The 22544-nt window shown below is 39.3% G+C and overlaps 2 protein-coding genes across 2 annotated transcripts in view; one reads left to right on the forward strand and one right to left on the reverse strand.

Moving 5' to 3' along the window:
- Positions 1-21759, reverse strand: part of LOC129697703 (collagen alpha-1(I) chain-like) — an 82753-nt gene extending 60994 nt beyond the window's left edge. The window contains exons 1-4 of the mRNA XM_055636411.1: positions 21634-21759; positions 21151-21265; positions 14402-14473; positions 5893-7245 (exon numbers count right to left, since the gene is read on the reverse strand). Of these exons, the coding sequence (XP_055492386.1) occupies positions 5893-7245; positions 14402-14473; positions 21151-21250 (1525 nt within the window). The 5' untranslated portion in view covers positions 21251-21265; positions 21634-21759. The remainder of the gene's footprint in view (positions 1-5892; positions 7246-14401; positions 14474-21150; positions 21266-21633) is intronic.
- The window catches only part of nt5dc1 (5'-nucleotidase domain containing 1), a 439504-nt gene that overhangs the window by 189453 nt on the left and 227507 nt on the right, over positions 1-22544 (forward strand).

The following is a 22544-nucleotide window of genomic DNA, read 5'->3' on the forward strand; positions in this document are numbered from 1 at the left end:
AGGTTAATTTAATCGTATGATATGGCATGTTAAAACCATCCTGACTTTGTTTTTGATTCATTCACTTGAAATGATGGATGGCAGCAAGGACTACTGTCCATTGCCCATTTCAAAATACCTTGTGACTTGTGCGGCTGTCTGAGCCATTTCAGAGGGCCTTCAAAGATTGACCATGCTGTTATACATCGGGTGTCACATGAAATGAGGATGGGAAAAGGCAGCAACTTCCTTTCCCTTTCGGAAAATTGTGAACCAAATGAGTTTTTATGATTAATTTTACCACCATTACAAATACAAAGTTTTCATTTAAGACATACTTGATTATTTGAATTTAAATTAACTGTTCTCCATCTTTACCCCTGATGAGATAATAGAGGTAAGAAACATTCTCTGTTTCCAACAATAAAATGATTTTTTTTTAACAGATTAACTCGACAGCAAGGTCTATTAGAGATAGTCTTTGTTGTATTCATCCATCATTTACCCTCTCTGCGATTTAAAACCAATTCACTTAATTTTTTTCCCCAATTCTGAAGAGGGGCCATTGACATGAAGCATTAGGTGTTTCTCTCTCCACTAATTCTGCCTGAACTGCTGGACGTTTCTAGTATTTTTTGTTCAGACATATCTGTCCACACACTGTAAAATGTTAACTTTATTAGTCTTGCATGAACACCTTTTATAATCAATTTGTACTGGCTCTCATCAGCTAAAATGTATTCATGTACTCTAGCACTTTGTTCCTGATGAGATTCCAAACATCTTCCTAAAAACTAATAAAACGTAAAGATCTCCCTCATTTCATTGTAAATAAAAATGGCATTAACAAATTTCCTTGTGCAAGTGGTGCTTCTTCCCCTACCAGTACCATACATGGATTCAATTATTATATTGATTATTTCACAGAACAGTACAGGACAAAGTCGGGTCCTTTTCATTCTTATTGAAAATGAAGCCACGAGAGGCCGGCCCTCCGCTGCTTTTCACCGTCCTCAGATTGCTCCGGGCCTCACTCTGGACCATGCTGGCCGCAGCCTATCTCGGGCCCGGTATCTGGTGGGGAGGCCTGCTCTGCGACCTGGGTAGGTGCTGCCTCTACCCCCTCCCCCTCCCTCTCTCTACCCCCTCCCGGGGGGGCAGAGAAAGAGAGAGAGGAGGGGGGGGGGGGGGGGGGGAGGGGGGAGGGGGGGGGGGGGGGGGGGGGGGGGGGGGGGAGGGGGGGAGGAGGCGAGAGGGGTTGAGAAGGGTGGAGAGTGGAGAGGCAGGCAGGGAGGAGAGGGGGGAAGAGACCTTATTTCCCCAGGGTGGAAATGCCAAAGAGTAGAGGGCATACAGAGCTTTAAGTTAAGAGGGCCAAAGTTCAAAGGAGCTGTGTGGGACAAGTTTTTAATGTAAACTGCAATTAGTAAATTTAGCCTTTTCCACCTGGTTAGTAAATATATATCACAATGGATTTGAGGTGGAAGATCATCTATAATCTTATCAATCAGTGAATCACTTCCATCTGTAGAATTTGAACAAACTTGCTGAGCCAAAGGTTCACATCACGGATAAAAGCAGAAATTGCAAAGTGATCAAAGGAAACTAAATAGCCATAGTAAATGGGAATTGACATCTCTATACTTATAAAATTCTGATCTTGGATGTGTATTTATTTGTGTGATGTTCGTGTGCGTTTCACATCTCCTCAAAAACACTACGCGCTAACGGTGAAAGTTTTACATATTCCGATAGAGATTTATGCCATGATGTCAAAAATCGCCTTATCTGAAAATTTCATACATTATTTCTTGAGTTATTTATGAAAATGTTCACAAATCTCAAATAACTTAGAAAATAAACTAGATGGCCTCGCTGATGACATCACAATGGATCTAATTGCCTGCCTCTGTTCGCTCTGCGAGTGACGTCCCTCCTGTTCTGTCTTCTGTACTTCTTGACTTCTTAACTTTCACTTCTTTAAATTAGTCACTTAGCATTTTTAAACTGCTGCTTAGGTCATGCTGCGCACTACGCTGGGCTCCTTGAAGTTCTAGAACATGGCGGCGGCGGTCGTTATCGCCATGCAGGCGCGGGGCAACGCGATGGAAAGGTGACCGTGGCGGCAATTACTCTCTCTGGAAGAGGCCATCTATGGAGACCTGCGATTCCTCCGTCGATCGCAGGGACTCGGGGAATCGTTGGGGGTTGTGCGTGAGTGGATAGGGCGCGGAATGTGGTAAAAGGAACGAATTAATAATATTAATATAATATCAATGCGGGAGTTAGTGTGTGTGTGTGGGGGTGGTTAGTGTGTGTGTGTGACGCCGAAGGCCGCCCCCCCGCAACCGCGTGTTGAAGGGACAGGACCCAATGGATCCCACTTGGTCTCATATAATGTTAAAATTGATTTTGTATATCACAACTGAATTTAAATATATAGTCGCATGACTTTTATGTTTGTCCATTGTCCTTTGGAGAAATCTCAATCCCCCGAGTTTATTACCAGTTGAATATTGCAAATTAGAGCATGCTAAATCTCTGCCTTGGTTGTTGTTTGAACTTGGCATTATAGTTTGACTATACACTTTCATTGAGTTAAGTTTGATAATAAACTGATGGGGCAATCGTCTGTTGACCAGCATGTTGAACTGCTGCCCTTGGACTGCGCTGTTTCTGTTTCTTCGTGGAAGATCCCATATGCAGTCTTCTGTTAGGTCAGTTCCAATTTCCTGTTGCTCAGCAAATCCCGTTATGGTGGAAGAATATCTGATGTTTCTCAAGAATTACAGCAGGATCTTGATAAGATGGGCAAGTGGATAGAGAAATGACTGGCAGAATTTTATTCAGATAGGTGAGGTGTTGCATTTTGGGCAGTGGAGTTGCTGACTCCGCGCCTTACATAAACTGTAAATAGAGTACCTAGAGGCAGCACGTTACATTCAACCACCCAAAATGAAGCCTCACAAATGCTCGGATTAAATTCCACCTGCCATTTATCCATCCATTTCTGTGTTTTGTATCTTATAGTAACCTTGACAGCTTTACTTACTGTCTGCTGCTCCATTAATTTTGGTGTCATCTGCAAACAACCTATCTACATTTTCATCCCAGTCATTTAAATATGTTACATGTTACAAACAACAGAGGTCCCCATGTGGAATTTCATTGGTCACAGATGTCCTGCCAGAATACTATTCTTCCACCATAACCTTCTGTCTACCTTGAATAAGCCAGTTATGAATCCAAATTACCAAGTCACTGTGGATCCCATGCATCTTAATCATCTGGACCGGCCTATTGTATGGGACTTTATGAAATATCTTACAAAAATTCAAGAAGTTAACATCCATTACCCTCCCCTCAAAGTTTGCCTTTGTCATCTCCTCAAATAACTCAAGTATGTAAGACATGACCTGCCCTGGACAAAGCCATACTTACTGTCTAACTAGCTCATTCTCTTCCAAATGCTAGTATATTTTATTCCAAAGAATCCTTTCCAACATCTTCCCTGTCATTGATGTGAGGCTCACAGACCTATAATTTCCTGGATAATCTCTACTTGCCTAAAACAAAGGAACAAGATTCGCTCCTGTCCAGAATTCCAGGACCTCGACCATGGGGAGGATACTGCCAGGACTCGTGGCCTGAGCTATAGGGAGAGGTTGAGTAGGCAAGGACTTTATTCCACAGAGAGCAGAAGGCAGAGGGGTGATCTTCTGAAGATTTAAGTTTACATTTAGTGCATTATTGTCACATGTACTAAATTACCATGGAGAGCTTTGTTTGGCATGAGGGAGTAGAAAGGATGAACGCATAGTCTGTTTTCCCAGGTAGCGGAATCAAGAACTAGAGGGCATAGGTTTGTGAAAGAGAAGTAATTGTCATGGGCCCCTCTTGCCAATCTGCTGCTCAGTTTATCCAAATTTATAATGATTAAACAGCTCTAGTAGCTATTTTCTATTATTTGGTTGAACAAAAGCAATTGCCATTCAGAGGAGTATCATAAACAATTTTATTTTTTTAATATATAAAATACACATTTTGACATAATATAAAGCTTTCTGGCTATTATTGCTTTCAGTACATTTTCTAGTATAATTTTGGACAGTAGAGCCTTGCGTTTATTAAAAAAAAGTTCAACATGGTTTTTCATTGTACAAGATTGCCAGTTGTAAATTGTTAAAAGTCTCTATCAACCAAAGCACCTTTCTGGGATTTAAATGTGGAGTAAGTAATTTGTATCCTAAGAATGGTTCAAATCTATAATTATTGAAGTAGGTTAGATTGGCTTTACATACAAGCCTGTGCAAAAAGGTACAAGTTTTATTTAAATGTCCATTTGTTTTGTGACATTTCATTTTAAGAAAATTAAAATTAGAAAACCTGTTCTAATTGTTTTACAATGCTTTTCACACTACTTGCACTTGGTACTTGCAACCTAATTCAGCATGACAATGGGTTCTTTATTTTCCTGCTGACACGAGACATGGCTGAATGTTGTGATTCTCTACGAACACCTCAAGATTCCTTCTGAAGCTATACGGATGCTTGCTGGTACATGGACTAAAACTGTATACATTTAGTCAAGTAATCTCAGTAAATTATAATGTGACAGATAATAATAAATTCTGGAAGAGATATATGTTAGGTAAGAGTAATGGCAATTCTCTGCTGTTGTTCTTTGGTAGGATGGAGATGACTGAGTGATACTAACTCCCCTTTGAAACAGTGGTGCGTTTTGTGGTGTATTTTCTATGAATGTTACTGAAACTGAAGAATCTTACTGCCATTTAGTCCTATATAGTAATATGCCAGTTTGATACATGCCGTGGAAATGAATTTCAACCACAGCCCACGTGTCTAGATAGGGGCTGGAATATGTGCTATGCTTATTCATTTTCTCCATCCTGCCATCTGGGAAGAGGTACAGGAGCATTAGCTGCAAAACCAGCAGGATGCTCCTCAGCTTCTTCCCACAGGCTATAAGACTGCTAAATGGACTTTGCCCCCTGCCAAGTATCGCGCACAAACCCCCACACTGCAGCAGAGCCACTGTTGTGCCGCTGCCGGTCGGAACGCCTGTTGAATGTTTAGTAGAGTGTTAAATTTGTTCATGATACATGTATTTTTTTTATTTCTATTTATTTTTTCATGCACACTGAATGGACACTGGTTGAGCAACGTTTTTTTGTTTCCTCTGGGTATGCGAATACTCAGGAAATGACAATAAAGATATACAATACAATACAATACAATCTTCAGCAAAAGCCCATAACATTTTAGATATAGAGTCCTTTTGATGTATTCTGTGTGCATTGTGAGCACTCCTTGAACATGCATGAACTACTTGCAGCTATCTATGGTGGAGGTGGGGTAATTGTGAGTGATGGCAGGTGACTGGGGGAATTGCCAGGATGGATGATGGGCATCAAATAGTTTGACTAATTAAAAATCCTGAGAAGGATGAATTCATATAATCAGAAGAATATACACCATTCGACTCAACTGAAGGTAACTCAACATAAACTTGGTCATTTTCTCGTAAGTGTAATAGAGCACTTCCTGAGGCTTGGTCAACATAACCTTCTGTATAATCATCATATGTGTACATTACGGGTTCATTATTTTTGAACAGACCAACCCATACATTCCCCCCTTTGACTTGCAAATGGTAAGTAAATTGATAGATACCTGGCACTCTGCAGCTAAATATTCCAGTTGATGGATCATAATCATTATTTTGATTGGTTAGTATTTTGTCAAATGCTATAGGTCGCCTTGCTGCTGGAAAAGATTCTGAAAGAATGGCCGAGAAAGCTGGATATGAATTTGGGACTCCTGGTGTTATGTAACCATTAAAGCCCCCATATTTTCCTGGTTGTGCGCCTTCCCCTGGAGGCCCTGGTGGACCAGGACGCCCTGGTGGACCTGGACGACCTTCTGGGCCTTCCGGGCCTGGTGGTCCAAGAAGTAACTTTTCATTAAAGCCAGAAGAAAGACCTGGTGGTCCAGGTGGCCCTGGAGGTCCGGGATCTCCTTTTTCTCCAGGGAAGCCTGGGGGTCCGTGATAACCAGGTGGGCCTATTGGGCCAGAAGGACCAGGAGGACCATTCACTCCAACCTCACCTGAGAATCCTGGTGGCCCTGGAACACCTGGAGAACCAGTTTCTCCTGTTATGCCAGGAGACCCAGTGGGTCCAATGGCTCCTTTTTGGCCAAGTGGTCCAGGCGGGCCTTGTGGCCCAGGCATGCCAGGTTCTCCTGAAATTCCTGATTTTCCTGGGGCACCCCCGGGACCCACTTCACCCTTTGGTCCTTGATATCCTTGAGTTCCTGCAGGTCCTGCTGCTCCTTTAGCTCCTGTTGTACCAGGTACACCAGGTGCACCTCGTAGACCCTGAGGACCACGTGGACCAGATGGTCCTAAAAGTCCAGAGGCACCTGGATTGCCTGGAACACCTGGTTCACCTTTGTCTCCTGGGTATCCAGCTGGGCCTGGTGCACCCGTATCTCCTTTAAGCCCTGGTGGGCCTGTTCTCCCAAAACCAGGAAGTCCGGGCTCACCTGGCAATCCTCGGGGACCAAGATGACCAGTGGGACCAGGAGATCCTGGAGACCCTGGTATGCCATCCACTCCAGGCTTTCCAATACCTGGGGGTCCAGGTAATCCAGGTGGGCCTTTTTGACCTGGTTTACCAGAGTAACCATGTGAACCTGGTAATCCCTTTTCACCTTTTTCTCCAGGTTTGCCAGGAAGGCCTGAGGATCCTGGTTTGCCGTATCCTGCTTCACCGCGAACTCCTTGTGGCCCTGGTGGTCCAGGTGTACCCCTCTCACCTGTAGGCCCTGGTATTCCAACTCCTCTTTCTCCTTTTTCACCAATTGGACCAGGATACCCTTGTTCTCCTATTTTTCCAGGTGGGCCTGTAGGTCCAGGAGCACCCCGTGGCCCTAGTTCACCCGGTTTACCAGGAAGTGACAACCCATTTGGCCCTGGAAATCCTCTTGGACCTGCTGAACCTTTCTGTCCTTCCATGCCAGGTGATCCCCTAATCCCTTTTGGTCCAGGATAGCCTATTTCACCTGACTTTCCTGGTGCTCCTGGAACACCCTGCTTTCCTAGGCCAGGGAGCCCCTGTGGGCCTGGTTGCCCTGGACGACCTGGTGGTCCTGGAACTCCAGTGCCTGGTTTTCCAGAGTATCCTGGTGGACCTTGTTGACCACGTAGTCCTGGTGGACCTGGTGGTCCTCGATGCCATCTGGCTGTTAAGAGAAAACAAACAAATCTGATTTAGATAAAGGTACAGACAATATTTACATTGTTCGGCACTTCATTTTAAGGGTTACTCTGATTTCAATTTTTACCTTAATTTTTCTGGGATGTACATTTTAGAGAAATAAATAAACAATGCCCAATAATGTGAAGATAGACACCAAATGCCGGAATAACTCAGCAGGACAGGCAGCATCCCTGGATAGAAGGAATAGATGAGGTTTCGGGTTGAGACCCTTTTTCAGCTTCAGTCTTCAGTCTGAAGAAGGATCTCGACCCGAAACATCACCCACTACTTCTATCCAGAGATGCTGCCTGTACCCCTAAGTTACCCCATCATTTTATGTCTATATTCGGTGTAAACCAGCATCTGCAATTCTTTTCTACCCAATTTTGATCGTTTTCCCCACATGTTTACAAAAATGAGTAATTTTGGTAGCATGAACTATACTGGTAAAGAAGCAGACATTAGCAAGTTTTGTGAAGAATGATGGAGGTTGAGTGAATGTCACAAAATAATGCCAGGATGTCAGCGATGGCTTCATTTAGATGTCGCATTGAACAGTGCGATGTTTAGATGTCGCATTGAACATAGTCCACCATCATCTCTGGTGGAAATAAAAGATTCATCAGGCTTTCTCAGAATAAACCTTAGAACAACAGATATACCTCAAATGTTAGAAGTATGAGATCATTACTGCATTTGTGGAAATTTGCAGTGCATAAAATTACCTTTATTTCTGTACACCAACATGACAATGTTTTAAGAAGTACTAATTGATTGCAAATCTGCAGCCACCTATAGATTAACTTTGTGCACTAAGATAGAAAGCAAATACTTTATTTTCTTATATGCTCTATAACATTAAAACTACTTTTCCCATTATATAGTGCCAATATATTTTTTCATGGTAAACTTGTTTTTCAAAGGAGTGAATTTCATATTTTTATTGCTCATTGGACAATATGTTTCACCTGAATTCCATGTTGCTAATTTTATGTTTATTGTTCTTAATATTGGCCTATCCCGTATGTTTTTATTTAATTTGTTTATTTGATAATTGAGGGTCTATTGGCTATTCCTGATTATTGTTCAGTGTTTATTGCCTCTAAACTGAGTAGCTTGTGAGGCTGTTTCAAAGGATAGTTCAGAATGAACTAATGATAGTTCAGGGTCCAGAGCTGTAGACCAGATAAGGATGGCAGATTTCCTTACCTAAAGCACATGAATGAAGGAGATGGATTTTTGTGACATAACAATGGTTTCATTGTTACTTTGCCTGACTGGTGCCTTTTATTACAGTATTTATTTAAACAGTTGCATTTAGAGTCACAGTGCAGAAACAGGCCCTTTGGCTCAACTTGCCCCATCGACATAGTCCCACCTGCCTGCATTTGGCCCAAGTCCATCCACACCTTTCCTATCCATGTACTGGTCCAAATATTTCTAAAATGTTGTGATAGTACCTGCCTCAACTACCTCCACTGGCAACTCATTCCATATACTTACTACCCTATGTATTAAAAAAAAATGCCCCTCAAGTTCCTATTAAATCTTTCCCCCCTTACCTTAAACCTATGTCCTCTGGTTCTTGATTCCCCAACTCTGGGTAAAAAGACAGCATTTATCCTATCTAATCCTGTCATGATCTTATACACCTCTAAGATTACCCCTCATCCTCCGGCATTCCAAGGAATAAAGTCCTAACCTATTCAAACTCTCACTATAGCTCAGGCCCTCAAATCCTGTCAACATCCTTGTAAATCTTTTCTGCATCTTTCCAGCTTAATAACATTTACTGAAAACACGTCTCTAAATTTACAGTCTATGCCTCTGGCAATAATTTCAGGAACTGATTGTGTAACTACCAACAGAAGAAACATCCATATTTACCCAGTGAAACCCTTTCATTATGCTATGAATCTTTGCCAGGTAAATCCTCTGATTTTGACACCTGGTGTGACCCCCTTCACAAAATCAGCCCAGTGCTTGGTTTGCTCTTTAGTATGAAGCTGTATCTACTTTTAGCTATTTGAGTTTCTGTGGATTTTTTTAACCTATCCCATCAGACTGACCAAAATTAGTAAAATAAAAACTGAAATTGTTAGTTGTATAGTAGGTATCGCCAGAATCTTCTGTTTTTATTTCTGATTTCCAACATATGCATTTTTTTTTGTAAGCCCCAGTCTCAATTAACACACAAAATGTGTAGGAAGGGAACTGCAGATGCTGGTTGAAACCGGAGATTGACACAACAAGCTGGAGTAACTCAGCGGGCCATATAGCATCTCTGGAGAGAAGGAATGGGTGACGTTTTGGGTCAGACTGAAAAAGGGTCCGACCCGAAACGTCACCCATTCCTTCTCTCCGGAGATGCTGCCTGTACCACTGAGTTACTCCAGCTTTTTGTGTCTATCCCCAGCTAACAAACGTTGCTTTTTGATTATCTCAGGACTGTTTCCTCTGGGTTTCAAATGACCCATTAACAATAGACAATAGATGCAGGAGTAGGCCATTCGGCCCTTCAAGCCAGCAGTGCCATTCGATGTGATCATGATGATCATCCACATTCAGTACCCCGTTCCTGCCTTCTCACCATATCCCCTGACTCCACTATCTTTAAGAACTCTATCTAACTCTCTCTTGACAGCATCCAGAGAATTGGCCTCCACTGCCTTCTGAGGCAGAGAATTCCACAGATTCACAACTATCTGGGTGAAAAAGTTTTTCCTCATCTCTGTTCTAAACTGTGGCCCCTGGTTCTGCACTCCCCCAACATCGGGAACATGTTGGGGGTCCAGAACTAGCGTGTCCAATCCCTTAATAATCTTATACGTTTCAATAAGATTCCCTCTCATCCTTCTAAATTCCAGAGTGTACAAGCCCAGCCGCTCCATTCTATCAATATATGACAGTCCCGCCATCCCGGGAATTAACCTTGTGAACCTACGCTGCACTACTTCAATAGTAAGAATGTCCTTCTCAAATTTGGAGACCAAAATTGCACACTTCCAGGTGGTGTAGGAGGATAGAGAAGTTCTCAATGGTGCTGAAATATTGTAACTACATACATGATCTTACAGCATTATGTGTTTCATAGGGGTTTTTGGTGGGCGTGTGTGTTGGTAGTACAGCAGGAGCACGTGTCTCCAGTTATATATATATATACATATACACACATATATATACATATATACATACACATACATATATATATACATATATATATATATATACATACATATATATACATATATATATATACATATATATACATATATATATACACATATATATATATATACATATATATATATATATATATATACATATATATATATATATACATATATATACACGTATATATATATATATATATATATATATATATATATATATATATATATATATATACACACATACACAAACATACATACAACATATATCCATACATGAGCCACATACATACATATATACACCCATATGCACACACGCAAACACACATATACACAGTTTATAAACAATTGTCCAAATTCTATGCACAACTCGAATATCACACTGTGTCAATAAACTAAAACTTAACCGTCATAGAGACATGGACAACAATATTTTAGGCATGCCATACTCAAGGTATGCAAAGAGTCGCCACGTATAGGGCACTGACAAAGTTACAAAGTATACAAATACCAATGGTCCCTCTTTGTTCTCGGTGACCCCCCATACCCATTGTTCTCGGCAGTGCATGAGTTGGTATTCAATATATCTCTCGGAAGCAGTTTAAGTTGAATACCTAACCTTGCTTCTGATGAAATGGAATATTCAAGATGTGAAGGTATTGAAACAAGTTTTAGGGTAAAGTAGTATATTCGAGCTTGCGTCAACACTAGACAGACGTTTAGATTGATTTATATCTTCTCATTAATTCAATATTTGTTATTGAATTGATTGTTTTATAATTATTTTTGTTTAATGGTGGTTGTTCTCTTTCTTTCCCTTTCTCTTTAATTTAAATCTGCTATTTAGACTAAAGAGTTTCAGAGAAAAAAAGTAGTTTTATAATGTCATGCAAAATATTATCAGGACCCACTGACTTGCAGTGATGAAATTTTACCTTTGTTGCAATAACAGATATTGGCTGTTACAATGTACTCTTTGATATAGATGTTGAAAGGAGATTTATTGTTTGTGGCATTATTTACAATTTAAGATAAAGATAAAGAAAATGGCAGCACGAATTGTAACAAACAAATAATAGTACCTGCCCTTGGAGCACCCAATAGTTTGAGTGTAGAGTGGCAGGGGTATGGTTCTTTGGTGGGGTTGGAATATAGAGTGCAAGGGGGCAGTTAACAAGGAGGTTGTTCCAAGAATGTTGAGCTGGGTTATCAGGAGTTAATACCTGTTATTGCAACAGCATATATATCTGTTATTGCAGCATGTAGGGATGGCGGAGGTATGGTTGTGATGGTGAATGGTCATCGAGTCTAATGGGCCTGTTCCACTTAGGCGACATTTTAAGCGACTGCAGGAGACTTTGCAGTTGCCACATGTTTGCGGGTGGTTGCCGGGGAGTCACCTTCATGGTCGTGAGGAGTTCCACATTTCAGGAACTAGGTGCGGCCTCATTATGGTCGCCGAGAATTTTTCAACGTTGAAAAATTAGTTGCGGATAAAATGAAGTCGCCATGGAGTTTTGCGAGAATTCTCGAGCGGTAGGTGGGTTGCAAGGAGGTCTAAGTAATTTGCCAGGAGGTCAAGGTTCTCGGAGGTTCTCTTAGGTTGGAGCCGGTGCTGGCCAGTGAATTTAATTAGCTCATTGGGGGAAAAAATGGTAAGCAGTAGATTTCAGAAACAAGGAACCGATCAGTAATGTAAAATGTCTGCCAAACCTCACAGCCGTGTATCTCTGGCTTCTTAAAAGTCTTCTCTACTCCTTCTCCCTCCGTCTCTACTCCTTCTCCCCACTTCTGCCCCCTCCCCCCCCCCCTATTTTAAAGGACTTACCGTACACTGAGCTTTAGCTGTCTTTATTACAGCGTCAACCTTCCTGTTCACCGCGGTGTGCTTCTGTATCACCTTGGCTTTGCACTGTGGGAATTTTTTAGACAGCGCTCCCCCGCTTGCCCTGGCCCCCGCCTTTGCGATGTGTTTGTGCGTGTGTCCCACTCTGATAGTCGCTGTTCCAGTTCCTGGTTTTTCAGGCGAGTGCCGGCAACTTGACAGTCGCCGGCAGTCCGCTGAAAAATTGTCTTAGTGGGACAGGTCCATAAGGGCATGGTGAGAAGTAGTATTGGTTGAATTGTCTGATCAGACAAGTCGGATTGTATGATAATGCTACATATCTTAGACTTTCTTGAAAACGAATCTAATTATAATATAGGGTAGACAGAATGGAAATGGTAAGAGATTCCAGACAAGGGGTCATAACCTTTAGGTTAGCAAGAATGTTTTAGGATGATGTCAGGAAGCATTTATTTAGACAAAATGAACTACAGTGGAATAATCCTCTCCAGAATCCTTTAGATACTGATGAAAATAATCAAAAGGACATTACATTGAGAGATTTACATGAAAGTATTTCTATAGACACTTAACAATAAATGAAGCTGAGAAACAGGTCACCCATAATCAAATGGATTGGTGGACCAGGCGTATTGCCTGAACAGCTGAATTCTTCCCCATCAAGACGAGTAACAGGTTGCTGTTGATTTATGTTTTAATTTCTTATGACATTGGTTCACTTTTGAGGTGATTTGAGTTGGATTGGAAGCTTTCTAAAGGGAACACATTTTTTTCCATTGTTCAAAATGTACTAATCAAGCTATTATTTTGTATTTTATTTTAACCCCTATTCCATTCTGATTTGATTTCCATCACTTTGCAATTAGAGACAGATATAGTATTGATTAAACTCAGGACTTTGTTAACTGGAGGGAACCTGATTTTGATAGTTGAAGTAAGTCACCTATTGGAGAAGGATTTCATTGTGACTATATTGAAGCAAAAAAATCATGATCATGTTTGATACGCAAAACTCTATTTGTAAAAAGATAGACAAGTGCTTGTGGAAAGATGCAGCTGCAAAGGGAAGATTTATGATGGAAATCTGAGTGAATTGGAAAGGTAGGATGTTGTACAGAATGGTTCACCCAACACCACAGTGGAAAGTGATAGAGCACCAAGCATAATGGGAGTAGATGGACAAACGCATTACAGGGAATGCATGTTAATCCAGAAGACAGCCATTAATAAACCAGATTTCTTACTCCCCTACAATAATCTTAATGCTATTAATGATTGCAATGCATTAATATAGATAAATGTGAGGTTATCCACTTTGGCGGCAAAAACAAGGTGGCAGACTATTATCTCAATGGGGTTAAGTTAGGTAAGGGGGAGGTGCAGCGAGACCTGGGCGTCCTTGTACACGGTCACTGAAAGTTGGCTTACAAGTACAGCAGGCAGTGAAGAAAGCTAATGGAATGTTGGCCTTCATAACAAGAGGATTTCAGTATAGGAGTAAAGAGGTTCTTCTGCAGTTGTATAGGGCTCTAGTGAGACCACATCTGGAGTATTGTGTACAGTTTTGGTGTCCTAATTTGAGGAAGGACATCCTTGTGATTGAGGCAGTGCAGCGTAGGTTCACGTGATTGATCCCTGGGATGGTGGGACTGTCATATGAGTAAAAATTGAAAAGACTAGGCTTGTATTCATAGGAGTTTAGAAGGATGAGGGGGATCTTATAGAAACATAAAATTATCAAAGGACTGGACAAGCTAGATGCGGGGAAAATGTTCCCAATGTTGGGCGAGTCTAGAACCAGGGGCCACAGTCTTAGAATAAAGGGGAGGTCATTTAAGACTGAGGTGAGAAAAAACTTTTCCACCCAGAGAGTTGTGAATTTATGGAATTCCCTGCCACAGAGGGCAGTGGAGGCCAAGTCACTGGATAGATTTAAGAGAGAGTAGGATAGAGCTCTAGGGCTAGTAGAGTCAAGGGGTATGGTGAGAAGGCATGCACGGGTTATTGATAGGGGACGATCAGCCATGATTACAATGAATGGCGGTGCTGGCTCGAAGGGCCGAATGGCCTCCTATTTTCTATGTTTCTATTAATATTGTGTGTAATGTTAGCCTATTTCTCACCTCTGTTCACTGAGATAACAGAACCTCGATTTTCTTCCGAGCTGTCATCACTTCGATCTGTGTTTCGATGACCTGTTTTGGGGAAAGTCAATAAAATACTGTGGAACTTTATCAATGCTTTCATTCTTACTTTGGATTTATTTACAAGTACAAATTAATCTCCCTCCTGGGATAAATAAAGTTCTATCATATCGTATTGTATCGTAAGTAAAATCTGGAATTAGGTTGCCATAAGTGATCTTTTGGATGTCCTGAAATAATTTATGTGGAATATTGTGTTCATTAATGTTTGAAGTGAGGAAGAAATTATGTAGAATATAAATGTTAAGATGTTCTCAGTTGTTCGCATGTAGCTGATGTTGCAGTCAGAGTTTGTACTTTGTACATCATTAAAACAAATACAACTTTTGCTTCCTAAGGCAGTGTTTGATTTTTGTTGAAGCTTCAAAAAGACAATGAAATGTCAGATTTACACAATTTAAGAAAGAAGTAATAATTTGATTGCATTATTTTTTCTAACTGAATTCCCAACATTGCACAATGTGTTTATACTTTCCTCTTCAAAGCTACTCCAGCAAAATTAGTTTGCCTCACTTCTCTGCGAGAACAACTTGACACAACTATTTTCTTATTGCTTTTAAAAAAAAAAGTGACTAGTAGCTTTAATTGTAACTGTTTCTTTGCCTTTGCCTATCAAAAATATTTGTGACTGATTTTAATCAAGTTATACATGAAAAAGTAAACAAAAAAATGAGCTCACTTTAAAGAAAAAAGGAAACTTAACAATTTTTTTAATAGCTTTGCTTATGAGGTGCGAAAATTGACTTATTTTATGTATTCTTTCTGTTTAAATACATATTTTGGAAATACATTGTTATTTACAAAAGAAAATGTGTTTATCAGCTGAATACTGGGAATTATGTTTTTATTTCATTTCAGGTTGGCATTGATATTCATTTTTAAAATAAAATGTTATCATTTGTACTAAATAAATATTTTTTCTGTGATCCAGCAGCTAACTGATGATACTCATGTAGTGATCATACATGCATAAGTTTTTGTTTAAATTTGTTTTATTTTATCCTCTTTATAATATCAATGCTCAGGGCTGAATTTAGTACAAACGCACCAACACCCTAACCACTGACAATGCCACGTTCGTTGCACTGAACTGTCTGTTTTGACCATGAGCTTTACGCCACACCCTTCTGAGTCAGGCAAGATTATTACCGACTAAGCCATGTCAGCTCTATGTGGTTAAAATTTATACAATTACGAGCAGAGAAACAACTTGTCATTCAACTTCAAGTTCGTATTTATTGTCACTTAACCAACTAAGGTACAATGAAATATGAGTTACCATACAGCCACACTAAGTGAAAACCAACTATACCATTTAACACAATTTAACATAGACATCCACCACAGTGGAATCCACATTCCTCACTGTGATGGAAGGCAATAGAAACATAGAAAATAGGTGCAGGAGTAGGCCATTTGGCCCTTCGAGCCTGCACCGCCATTCAATATGATCATGGCTGATCATCCAACTCAGTATCCTGTTCCTACCTTCTCTCCATACCCCCTGATCCCTTTAGCCACAAGGGCCACATCTAACTCCCTCTTAAATATAGCCAATGAACTGGCTTCAACTACCTTCTGCGGCAGAGAATTCCAGAGATTCACCACTCTCTGTGTGAAAAAGGTTTTCCTCATCTCGGTCCTAAAAGATTTCCCCCTTATCCTTAAACTATGACCCCTTGTTCTGGACTTCCCCAACATCGGGAACAATCTTCCTGCATCTAGCCTGTCCAACCCCTTAAGAATTTTGTAAGTTTCTATAAGAACCCCCCACAATCTTCCAAATTCTAACGAGTGAAAGTCGCATATGAAAGTCCTGACATCCCAGGAATCAGTCTGGTGAACCTTCTCTGTACTCCCTCTATGGCAAGAATGTCTTTCCTCAGATTAGGAGACCAAAACTGTACGCAATACTCCAGGTGTGGTCTCACCAAGACACTGTTCTTTCTTAAGACCAATTAGACTGGAACACTCTCTAACCTTAAAAAGACTGCAGACACTGTGCGTCTGAATGTATTTCAAATAATGTTGGATTTTTCCCATTCAACTTAGAATTGTATTATAATAGCATCTGTGTTATTCTTAATTGGATTTTTTTTTTTTTGGTGGACTGTGTTTTAAAAAGTTTCATTTGTGAAACCTTGGTGAAAGGCTGAGGTCAATGATCTTTGCTGAGACTAATGTTGAAAAGAAGAAATAAATCACAAGGAAAACAGTGAAGAAATTTAAATTAGGAGAACCCTCAAGAATAATAGATGTCTAAACTTTAAAGTGATTCTTTTGTTTCATTATTACTATAGTGGTTTATTTTCCTTCTGGTCACTTTTTTATCCATAATTAGATTCTAGTAACTGACGCCTCATTGGAAATTTTTATACCTGCATGGTCTTTATTGTTTTGTACGTTCCTTGGCTCTTTAATTCACCTGCCTTAATTTTTTTCAAATGAATGTAGCATTTGGGTCAATGGGTCAAGGATGGATGGCCAAAGGAAAACACCTGAGTTAATCGGACTCTTTGTTTTATATGGACACGCTGGGACTAATTGGGTGATAGATTTTACTACGCTTGCTGTAGTTACTGGGCACTAAACTAGAAATTACCTCTACTGTCCAGTGTAAACTGATATAATGTCGAAGACCTCATGTATTTCAGTCAGGATTTTCGCAAATGGAATACATTTTTTTAACACTTCAATTTAATGATTTTTAATGATTTGCAATTACTTTATTACCTTTATTAATTAAAATTGTTCAAATAACTTACATTAACCTTCACGCCATTCAGTTTTTTTTAAAGTCTCTGCTGTGGCAGAAGTCAAAGCACCACCCTCAGCTTTGACCTGCCAAAGCCTACAAGGCCTATTCCTGGGCCTTTGTACTACCTGAGGCATAGCAATTGTTACCCAATTCCAAGATGAAGAGAGAGAGGGCAAGGTAGATCCTCTGCTTCCATCCTGGTGAATGTGGCCAGTTTGGGAATGCAGATTGCAGACTGGGGTCCAAGTGGATCCAGCCCATTGCACTATAGAATAAATTTGAGATATTTTTTGCATCTGATTGAGTTGGATTTAGGACATCTATTTCTGTAAATCACTGATATGTGAGGGAGTTTGGAAAAAATCCAGTTTTGTAGTATATAGAGTTTATTTTCTTATTTCAGTAGTTCATTAAAACATTGGACACTTTTTCGAAATGAATTAACCATCCTCAAGCTATGTTTTTCAGCGAGACTACATGATAATCATATGCAAATTTATTAGACCTTGGCACTTTTCTTTCTTTATTCTTTTGTAATTGCTTTCTGTCTCATTTCAGGTTCTCATAATCACATGATAGTGCTAGGCTAAAGCTGTGCCCTTGTTTGCCAACGTAGCAAGCAAATGTTGCATTTATTCTTTGACTCCCCGCCCTCCTCCCCTACGTTAATTTTTTACATCTATTCAGTATCTTGTCTTTGATAGTACTTGTCTTTGATAGTACTCAGAATGGTCAAAATAAGGATTTGTATGTAATTTTTAACATGGCCGCTGTCGTGCTGCTCTGTGCAGTATGTTGCATGCTATTAATTTGTCCTATGCTATTTTATTGCATACTTCATGACATAAAAGGAGGCCATTCAGCTAAATGAGTCTGTGCACACTCTCAAAGCAATTCCATATATTCCCTCATTCCATTCTAATCTTCTCTCTTACATGTGGTTGTCAATTCCCACCTGATTATCCTACCAACCACCTTCATGAGGCATAATTTACAATATCCGATTAAGATGAAATCCAGCCCACCTTCCAGTGGAAAATACTGGAGGACATGAATATATAAATGCATGATGAGTGATAGGCATTGCATTTCACATTGTGCAAATAGGCTACGTTAACAACCCTAAAGTAACAATGTAGAATAGTCCACAATGACCATGGTCCATGATGCGATCATGTATTCTGCTTGTCTCCTCGGTTGGGAAGGTAAATGAAAGACAATTTTAAGGATCGGAATGTAATTTTTAATGAGAATATATTGGTGCAACTGATATGTTTTATTACATATTATTTTGTTCTCAATTGTAACTTTGGGGTTGTAAAAAATCTAGTTGCCTACAATTTCTTGCAAACTTTGCCAGAGCAATATTGAAATTATGAAAGTATGACATTTCTGGTTTAAATCTTGGAACATTGAGTGCAAGTGATATTACCGTATTGATATTTTGTCCTGATTCTACAAATCCTGTCATTTGTTCTCGTTCTTTTCCAAGGATAAATGCAATTCACAAGAATGATCTGAATTTACACGAGTTGTGAGTGGGCTATATATTTTAGTAGCAGTGAGATATGAATTTGTATTTTTGTCATGACCTTCATGGCTATGTATTTATGGCCTTCATAACAAGAGGAGGAGTATAGGAGTAAAGAGGTCCTTCTGCAGTTGTATAGGGCCCTAGTGAGACCTGGAGTATTGTGTGCAGTTATGGTCCCCTAATTTGAGGAAAGACATTTGTGCTATTGAGAGAGTGCAGCGTAGGTTTACAAGGTTAATTTCCGGGAGGGTGGGACTGTCATATGCTGAGAGAATGGGGCGGCTGGGCTTGTATACTCTGGAATTTAGAAGGATGATAGGAGATCCTATTGAAACATATAAGATTGTTAAAGGTTTGGACACGCTAGAGGCAGGAAACATGTTTCCGATGTTGGGGGAGTCCAGAACCAGGGGCCACAGTTTAAGAATAAGGGGTAAGCCATTTAGAACGGAGATGAGGAAACACTTTTTCACACAGCGAGTCTGTGGAATTCTCTGCCTCGGATGACGGTGGAGGCTGATTCTCTGGATACTTTCAAGAGAGCTAGATAGGGCTCTTAAAGATAGTGGAGTTGGGGGATATGAGAAGAAGACAGGAATGGGGTACTGATTGGGGATGATCAGCAATGATCACATTGAATGGCGGAGTTGGCGCTAAGGGCCGAATGGCCTCCTCCTGCACCTATTGTGCAATGGCCTACTCCTGAACCTATTGTCTATTGTCTATTATGAAATGCATGGTTTTAACTCTTTCTTCCCACTGAAGCCAGTATTTTTTTCCCTGTATCTTTTGAATTAATCTTGAGCATATCACAATAATTTTACATCCAAAATTGGGCTTATTATGCTTCTGGAGCAGTATTAAAAAAGTAATATAACATGTTCTACACAGTCCATTTAATCCTTGTATCCATTTTTAAAAACATTTCAATCAATGCCAGTGGGATAATGAAGAAATTCTGAATTTAATTCCTATGCACTATTCATTTTTTTTAATTGCACGTTCAATGTGGCCTTATACTCTGTACATCACTTAATGGCTTCAAAGTACACTTTCAGAATATTACTTTTCATAATTGTTTTCCTTTTGGATTGTTGCTTATTTCATGTATATTATCACAGGTATCTTCTATCTGTCCAACTAAATTATGATTATATAAGTGCTATTGAGTTCCCACTAAATATCCATAACCCATTAATTTCTACCAATTCATATCTGCCTTTTAAATCGGTTTGCTGAAATTTGCTAACATGCAAATATGTTAGTTTAGCTTAGACTGATTAGTTTTAAACTGTAAAACTTATGGACCATGTACATCAACACCAACGCATTATTGTAAATCATTCAGTGCACTTTACGGGTTTGAAAACAATATTTATAACAAAACCATATGAACTTAACTTCAAAACATCAACCACTATTGAATCTATTACAATGTAATACCTACACTCCCATTTTCATCTCCTCCAAACAAGGCTTTTCCCATTTCTGGTATGAGCATATAAGAAACCAGTTAAAAAAAAAACTACCAGAATTGAAACTGGAATTTATATTAAAAATAGATGAAAAAGTGATTGGTGTAAATACTAATTTTCATTGGTTTTATTGTGATTTCTCTCCTCTGCACATATCAGATATTTTATGTCATTCATCTTATTTGGTATCAAACATTCACAAATCTGTTGGTGATGCTTTTTCCCATGAAAGTTCATTTGAAGATCAACAATGCTATTGAAATTTAAATAGGTCAGCATGATAACAACATCTGCAACAAAATTAATATTTTGTGACTTGCTGAGTTATTTATCACAATAATTGTCCTTACATAGCCCATTAAAAAAAAGCTGTTCCTATGTTTCTTGATCCATAAATATCATGTCTTGTATTGTTTATTATTTGGCAATTGTGGTGATCAAATATATTATTCCGTATAGTGTCTATGTTCATAAATTTGTATTGTCGAGGCAGTGCACAAGCATGTTATGCCAGTGATTGCTTGGCTACAAGTTTGTACAGGAGTGACCCAGGCTCACCCTTGTTGTCTGAGAAGCTGGTGAAGTATTCAGCTTTGGGAGGGACAGAAAATTGGAGAGCATGTCATTCTGATTCCTTATGCATTCCATGCTGTCTGGAAAAATGTATGATTGGTTTGTCTACCCATTTTGGTGATGCACAAATTGAGAACCGTGTATGAGGATATTGTAAACTAAGCTTTGGGTATGGAATTGGGAAGAAAATTAAACTAAAAGGTTATTTGCCAAAACTATCATTTGGAAGCAAGGAACAAAACTGAAGCCTCATAGAGCTGTGCCATGTTTTCATTTTGGAATAGTTTGCTTAATTAAACCACACAGTTACTACAACATGAACACTTACCAGTTGAATAGTGTGCATTATTATACCTATAATATCCAAGTCCATTGACCAAGGTGATAGTTAATAGCAACAGAATTACACCACCCTCTGTTGGAGCCATGTTTGTTGTTCAGATCTGTAAAGTATTTATAGAATTTTTGAATAATGATAGAAAGGAAGGTGTGAACCAATGTAATTATCATAAATCAAGAATAGCACCGTGTGAAAGATAAAACTTATCGCATGACATGAAATATCTACTTCAAAATAATATGTTTTTTAAAAATAGTTCATCATGAAAATGTTCAAAAGATTAAAATCATTTAGTTTTTACAACTACCAACAATTAAAGCATGTGTTACACCATGTGTTGCTTAACAACTGTTTGCTTGTGCATTATATATATATTCCACATTTAGGAAGGGTTCCAGAAATGTAACATGTTGTTTATAAATTATACAGTACCGTACAAGTAGAATGACAGTTAAAGTTTGACAAACATACCAATATTTTATATCCTCAAAATCTTGATTCAGTTCAGTCTCCCGATAACTTATCCTATGAAATAGTTGGTCCGATGAAGAGGTCTTTTCAGAAACAATACATGTTGCTTTTTATATGAAGATGCTTACTCACACAACAGTAAATGCAATGGCTCCTCCTTTCAAGTGGGAGTACCAACTATGCTGCTTCATTTTTCCCATTGACAAGTTGTATCAGGTTTGTGGTTTCTTCCGTTTTGAGTTGTCTTGCCTTCATTGGCATTGATCTCCTCATTGCAGACAATTGCAAGTGCAAATGTTGAACAGCTTTCTGAATTGAGTTTTGAATGAGTTGCATACTTTGAATTTAGAAATCTAATTTATAAGCAATAAGGGCCATTGGTCTTATGTATGTAGAAGTTCCACACATATTGATCAAATCTCGCTAACAAATCATTTTGTCATTCATGTCGCACGATTTCTATGGCAAAATTGTGATTGTGAATGAAAAAGGACAATAACAAGAAACAGCCACTAATAGTCACAAAAAAGTATTGTCCAACAATTGTACTCTGTTCTGCACAAACATTTCTATTGATGTCCATGGAACCAAATATATGTGATATGAATATATATGGTGGGTGTTACTTCCACATTGCAGTGGTTGCTCAATAATGCAATGGGAGTCAAGATTTTTATGCTCAAGTTTCAGGAGTGGCATTTGAGCTTGAAATCTTTTGATGGGTGAATGGCAAATTCTACTAATTTTTCTGTGAGCAAACTCCTCCACATTTCTCAATATCATAACATGTCTTGATCAACATTTTCTGAGTTCTCAATCTAAGTTTTTCCTTCAGATTGTCCTTCAGATTGACTATTAGATTGTAAACTACATCTGGAATCAGCACGAATAAAGATGATGGCTTTGTTCTA

The sequence above is a fragment of the Leucoraja erinacea genome, chromosome 5 (genome assembly GCF_028641065.1).
Source record: "Leucoraja erinacea ecotype New England chromosome 5, Leri_hhj_1, whole genome shotgun sequence".
NCBI classification, from domain to species: domain Eukaryota; kingdom Metazoa; phylum Chordata; class Chondrichthyes; order Rajiformes; family Rajidae; genus Leucoraja; species Leucoraja erinaceus.